Source organism: Electrona antarctica (genome assembly GCF_951216825.1).
Source record: "Electrona antarctica genome assembly, chromosome: 17".
Classification (NCBI taxonomy): Eukaryota; Metazoa; Chordata; class Actinopteri; order Myctophiformes; family Myctophidae; genus Electrona; species Electrona antarctica.
In genome coordinates, this window is record NC_136798.1 from 23,954,287 (window position 1) to 23,961,786 (window position 7,500).

The window sequence follows — 7,500 nt, forward strand, 5'->3', positions numbered from 1 at the left end:
ACTTAAATAAATAGACTTACTTACTTACACTTACGCAAACACATTTCCATTTTCCAGCCATTCAGTTGTTTTTTTTATGATTTGGGGACTAACCCAAAATAATTTGGCGACCCCCCTAGGGGTCGCAACCCACGGGTTGAGAACCCTTGCATTAGACCACAGGCCCCCATTTAATACCATTTTCTATCTCTGGGATGCCAATAAACATTAAAATCCTAATTCTGAGAGCGTGCAAATGGAACCATTTGTCCATTTGTTACAGACTGTATAACTCTCAAGGACCCTTGGGGGCCCCCAGACCCCACTGTGAGAGAGCCACAGGTGTAGGAGATGACCCCTGGAGGCCCCCAACCCCTGTGAGAGAGCCACAGGTGTAGGAGATGACCCCTGGGTTCCCCCAGACCCCACTGTGAGAGAAACACAGGTGTAGGAGATGAGAGGTGTACCTGTGGCTCCGAGCAGTGTGTCCCTGATGAAGTTCTCCAGGTCTTCAGCTCGCTTGTGGATCCGATCAGCATCGTCCACTACTTGTTCACCATCAGCAGACACCTTAGTGGCCTGGAAACACGCCCGCCCGCCCGCACGCACGCACGCACGCACGCCCGCACGCACGCACGCACGCACGCACGCACGCACGCACGCAAACACACACACACACACACACACACACACACACACACACACACACACACACACACACACACACACACACACACACACACACACACACACACACACTATAATTACAATCTTGTACAGTATCTTAACTGGTTCCTTTCCCACTGTGAAAACTTGAGACAGAATAAGTAGAATAAATAAGTAAATATACTAATTTATTGAATAACTGAACAGATGGTTGACTTCCCAGGCTTGAAGGAGGACATGCCTGAGCTGAAGATGACAACAGCGGTGTGATCAATAGTATAGAGTGTGTGTACTATTGATTCCCCGGTCGCTACTGTCAGTCTTGTCCGCACTTACACATACACGCACGCAGGCACGCATGCAGCCACGCACGCACGCAGGCACGCACACACGCACGCACGCACGGAGGCACGCAGGCACGCACGCACGCACGCACGCCAAAAACGCCAGAGAAAGCCAGAGAAACAGACAAAAACAAACAACGTGATAGACAGAGGAATGTTTGCGAGATCAACACGACCTCATGCGGTCGATACATCCGACACACTCGCACTCGCACAAAAGACGAGGCCAGAGGTCTTGTCAAGATTTGACAAGACCATCATCTTAGCTTTTGTGTGTGTGTGTGTGCGTGTGTGCATGTGTGCGTGTGTGTGTGTGATGGGAGTGAGGATGGCGGTATGGCTGTCAGCAAATATCAAGGCAAAACATAAAAAATAAAAAGGCACACCCTGACATGACATTTTGAGTTTGAGTGTTATTTGTCTTTGTGTAAACATTGTGTGGGGAAAAGAATCTCTCCATGTTGTCCAATCATTCATGTTGAAAGCCGTGTTAAGTGGTATGGTGTATTATCATTCAAATCTTAATGTTTTAATGATATGACCCTGGGCCATTGGTTTAGCTGCACACTGGGGTCCATCTCCCACCATGGTTATTGTAGTTGACACATTTTAGTTAACTGAAATGAAAATAAAACCTAGGCTTTACAGAAAAGAATAACTAACTTAAACTGCATTGCGTGTAACTAAAATCGTAGAGAACATTCTTTGTCATTATTTATTTCATACATGAGCTTACTATTTTGGGTGGATATGTAATCTATCTTTCATTTAGCTATGGCAGTATTTTTGCTTAAGCAATTTTCCCCTGGCAAATACACCATATTAATATATAAAACTAACACTAAAACTAATAAAATCTCAAGCTAAACTAACAAAAATCTAATTAAACTAGCAAGCCATCTTTAAAAAAAAAATATATATATATAAAGAAATGATATATATAACTACAATTGGAGAGAAAAAAGTAAAAGCATTGTCGGAGAGAGACGTCACCCTGCTGTGTAGCTGGTCCATCTCAGTGACCAGAGAGCCCAGGTTGGAGTCCGCCAGCTGCAGCAGTCTCTCTGGAGCTTTCTGGGGAGAGAGCATGTGCTGTGGAGGCAAAGCATGGAACAACTCAGTGGAGCAAATAACTGCATACGCTATAGTGTTAGGTTGATACAGTACAGGCTGTGGTATCAGACGTCTGTATGCACGTTTCTGCACAGAAATGAAGAAATTGTATTCAAATCGTAAGAAAGGAAGATAGAAGGTAGAAAATCACATACAGGTGGACCTATGCAAGCCACCATTTAACCACTTAAGCTCCATTTCCAAGAAATAGAAAAACATAGTTGTGAGCATGTAGATAATTAATGCACAGCCAATAATCTAAAGAAATAATGTACTATAGTATGGCCAAAACAAGTCATATTGTATGCTTTTAAATGTGGCCCCAAGTGCCCAAATTAGGGACGCCACATTGAAAGTGGTTGAAAGAAACGATGGAAATGATGGAAATATGACATTTCTACACTCATTTCATCCAGCTGTTTCTACACTGATGAATAGAAACCATTCTAAACCATGCAAAAATAATGGGAATTAGCTCAAATAATTGCGATCCAGCAACTATGTAATAATTGTGACAGGCCTAAATGGAATTGATTTACTTTGATGGCTGATTCATTCAGGCATGAACATTAAGTCCTACTGCCATCACATTGCTTATGATGATTATTTATCTAGTTACAAGTCGTCTCTGTCTGCCACAATCCTTGTATCTCCATACTTCAACTTCCTTTTTTCCTTTTTTAACAAATTAACTGCTTTTGACGGAACGTTCCTCCAATTAAAATCCAACCATCAACTGATTCTGACAGAACACTCCGTCGTATATATATATATATATATATATATATATATATTTTGCTTGGCCTTTCCTTCTACAGCGATCCTAGACAGGTTTCGCCCATGTGCACTGCTGTTCGCTTCTTGTATACAGGCTGAATGAAAAGCTGAATCACTAAATCTACGGAGCTCTCCATGGTTTTGACAAAACGCAGATGCTCGGAGGTCTTTTCTGATTATCCGGTGATCCCGATTGGAACATTGGTGTTTTCAAGAGCAAGGATGGCCTCATTTTAGCTCGCTAGAATTGACGCTAATATTTTAGCATCTAAAATGGACGCCCAAAACGGACGTGCATCACACTAAAACCAAGTAGATCCGGGTCGGCAGTCAAGCGTTGGCACTTGCATCCACCAGGGGGCAGTGAGCGTGTTAATATAAAGCCAATGCCCTACTTCATCATACAAACGTGTCAAGTAAAAATTCATACAATAGCCTATACAATACTATTTTACAGAAGCTATTTATGATTTATTTTTGTGTGCGGGTTTCAAAAATATTCAACCAGTGAAAAGTGTTAACACTAAACCATCCATCAGAACAGGTCATTATTTCCCCCCATTTCCCAAAAAGTAACAGTTTGGGCCATATGTGGTTTCCACCCGACAGTGTGGCAGTGCAACAAACACAGGAAGAGGTCTTGCGTACCTTGAGTTCCTCCGTCATGTTCTCAAAGCGATACAGGACCTTATAAGGAGGTGGAAGGGGCGTGGTCAGCGTCACGCCCGTGATGGTGCGGTACAGGTCGTCCATGTCTCTGATGAGCAGGCCAGCGCAGTCGTCATCACAAGCTGCACACACACACACACACACACACACACACACACACACACACACACACACACACACACATACACACACACACACACCAGTGAGTGTGCAATTAAACCAATTAAATCCAATATGAATAGAGTTAAGAAGCTGTGTCCTAGGCTCAGCTGTGTGTGTGTGTGTGTGTGTGTGTGTGTGTGTGTGTGTGTGTGTGTGTGTGTGTGTGTGTGTGTGCATATAGTATACATGTTAATGCATGTGGGCACTTGTGTGTGTACCATGTTTGTGTTTAAACAAGCCCAGCCTCTGAAAGACAGAACTGTTCATGCATGAAATTCAACAAACACACGCACGCATACACACACTCATCAACACACACCATTGGCATGTAACCATTCATATGTGAACACACGGAAACATGAATACATGTTCTTCCATGGTGCGTAGTGTGTGTGTGTGCGTGCGTGCGTGTTTGTGTGAATTCGTCTCTACCCTAAGGCTGATTTATTGCAGAAATTAAAATATCTGACATGGGAAATCAAACATAAATTAAATAATATAAAGGCTGTTTCCACTTTATCAATCTCTGACAAGCTACAACACACACACACAACCAATACGTACTGTACACGCGCACACACACGCACACGCACACGCAAACACACACACACACACACATTACATGCCAAGGGCGTGTGTAAAGAATAGTGTAAAGAGCCTTTAAGGGTCAACCAACAAAGTTCCTGTCCACACCAACGCACACACACACACACACACACACACACACACACACACACACACACACACACACACACACACACACACACACACACACACACACACACACACACACACACACACACACACACACACACATCGTGACGATGTGTAACCTCCATTTGTACACAGCTCTGATTTAAATCAACACTATATGGATTTTGCCGTGCAGGAGGCATAGTGGGGCAAAAACCTGTGGTGTTTAAGCACTGTGAGAGAGAACTAAAGTAATGGCCCAACGATAAGCAACGACTCACCCCATTACACACGCCTTTAGCACAGCTGCCCCAACGAGAGGCCTCGTGCTTCACACCGCAACACACACACGTGCATAAAACACACACACACACACACACACGCACACATGCATGGAGCCATATCCATGCTCATCACCGTTCCTTATGTTCCTAGTTGTCATGGGGGCCATGGGGGACATATCACACATTGGGCTTCATGCAATGTACTTGTCAAACTGCAGGTGTCCTACTCCTACCCAACTGGGATGAAATGTCTCAGTAGAGGAGAAAGAGGAACCACCTCCAGCCACCACAGTTGTGTTAATGATGTTGTACTAAACATACTTTATTAACCCATTTAGGAGTGAGACCAGATTCTGCGAATGTCTTCTGAAAACCTATAATGTTTCTTTGTCAGTGATTCTCAAACTATTTCATGTCAAGGACCCTAAACAATATATGTAATTGGCCGCGGGACCCCATCTCAAAATATGTCGTTTCAGGGACCTCCCAGAAGCAAAGATTTGAATTAAAAATGTTCACTGGGAAAGAATATAATGATAAAAAATGTGCACATGTTTTCACGATTAAAAAAAAATAGCAGATCTACAAGCTGATAACGCGACACTCTGTGCCACGCTATGAGCTTGTAGATCTGCTATTTTTCAATAGGTAACGTATAACACCAAAAAGGGATCCCGTCCTGAATAGGTTAAAATAATGTTTTATTCACACAAAACGTTGTGGAATGCTCCTAAAAATGTAACGGCTGAGTCAGTGTTGGTGAAAGTTTAGTGTGTATGTGGAGTGTTTATAAGTGTATATAAGGTCAGCATTTATGATTTAATTAAAAACATCTTTCCGGAGTTTCACTACAAATGGCTTCAGAAATGTGTATGTTACTGTCCCTGCTATACCGTACGATAACGAGCCTCACCCTCTGACACCTGTTTCAGCATATTATATACTCTTTATTATGGAACCAAATGGACCCTTACGCATTCTGTAACTCCAAGAGGGTACAAATATGGAACCAAGTTCCATGTGTACATTCTTCTTGTACAACACCAGCCAGGCGTTTCCAAAAAGGCGGCGCGATCCCATCCTAAACAATCCAAAACATGCGTGTTTGAGGAGCGTTGAGGATGTGTTTGAGGAGCTCGGTTAGCGTGCATGGACAACATGGAAGACCTGAGTGAGCACTTCATTTCCTCCCTCGTCTCTCTGATGAGAGCAATACTCAATCACGTCTCTCTGATGAGAGCAATACTCACGTCTCCCTGATGTCTCACAGAGTCTCTTCTCTGTTCTCCTCTATTCTCCATAGAGAATGTGTATACGCACACACTCGCACGCACTGCACTTACCTCTAGCCATGCTATAATAGCCATGAATTGGTCCTGCCATCATGGTCATATCTAGTTTAAATTAGATCTAAATGATGTTGAAATGATTCTCTAAATGACTAAAGTAAAGTATGACTTCTGCCACCGTCCTCCTGTGTGTCTCCCATGGCAACCAGAGTGAGAGAGAGCTTTGACTGCTCATTAACAGTTCAGTGTTCAAATGAGCAAAAACAAAACATGCAGCCTGAACCATCGTCAACTGGAAGAGGGGTTTCTGAACTGCCCACAGCCTCCTATGAGACACAGACAGAGTAGAAAATGATTGTGCTATTTTATCATGGACATTAGGGAGGACCAATTATATGAAGATAGGTTGAAAAGTGGGGAAGTCATCCTTTAACCCCAGCATCCGTAATGTGGGGGAAACGTTGGCGGAAAATAGCAGATCTAGATGCTCCGAGCTTGTAGAGATCTGCTATTTTCAGCAAAGATATTTAGCATAGAGTGAAAACAGAAGAGGCACTAATACAGAGCCCTGAGGGACGTCACAGTACAGGGTTTAACCCATTTAGGCCTGACCTCGAAATTTAAAAGAATTCTTCTAAATCCTCCAGTTTTCTGAAATAAATATTTTCACGATTTTTCAAAAATAGCAGACCTACAAGCTCGTAGCGCGCCACTCGGTGGCGTGCTATGAGCTTGTAGATCTGCTATTTTTCAATAGCTAAATTATAACATAATGTTTAAAACACCAAAAGGGGTTCCCGCCCAGAATGGGTTAAGTGTAAAGTGTTAGTCTTACAGGTGATGCCGGCGGGTCCACACACATGCCTCTCCATGCACTGGTCACATGACCTCCCGGACGTCCCCGGCCTGCAACGGCATTGGCCCGTCGCGGGGTCACACGGTCTGGGCAACGCCCCCCACGGGGAACACTTACACTCCTCACAGCGACCGCCGGGCATCTGCGGATTACCATGGTAACCAGTGGCACACCTGGAGAGGGACACGGCCGCCGTTAGAGAGCTTAGCATCATCATCATCATCTTCTTCTTCTTCATCGTCATGTTTGGATGTTGAGTTTTTTTAACAACTTTTTTAACAACTGACAAATGGATTTGTTTTTCGCGTGTGTTTTTCTCGCACCTTAACTAACGTCCATAGTATATGGATATTGTGTATTGTGGAGCACCCCCAACCTAGGTTTTTCACAATGCATGTACTTAAATAAACATCTTGAATCTTGAATATATCATGCACAGTATATACTGTACATGTGCTGCTATGCTCATGCACCTTTATATCTTATCTCAGGTGTAAGTGTGTAACGTAAATATGTAGAATAGATAAATGAAGATTGTTTTCTTTGATTGACCTCTCTTCCCCCTCTTCTTCTTCCCTTTCGTTTTATATGGACATAAAACAATAGAACTATACAGTAACCTACCCAACGTTTCCACCCAACACTGTGTGTCTGTCTGTGTGTGCGTG

The 7,500-nt window shown here is 43.3% G+C and overlaps 1 protein-coding gene across 10 annotated transcripts in view; it reads right to left on the bottom strand.

The window, feature by feature from the left end:
• Positions 1–7,500, bottom strand: part of lama2 (laminin, alpha 2) — a gene marked incomplete at its 3' end in the record, with an annotated part of 276,178 nt that overhangs the window by 67,156 nt on the left and 201,522 nt on the right. For 8 of the 10 annotated variants that reach the window (XM_079525878.1, XM_079525885.1, XM_079525883.1 and 5 more), the window contains 4 exons: positions 6,812–7,005; positions 3,528–3,670; positions 1,983–2,081; positions 447–558 (listed from right to left, as the gene is read on the bottom strand). In XM_079525878.1, the coding sequence (XP_079382004.1) occupies positions 447–558; positions 1,983–2,081; positions 3,528–3,670; positions 6,812–7,005 (548 nt within the window). The remainder of the gene's footprint in view (positions 1–446; positions 559–1,982; positions 2,082–3,527; positions 3,671–6,811; positions 7,006–7,500) is intronic. The other 2 variants (XM_079525881.1, XM_079525877.1) reach the window with 1 other exon arrangement.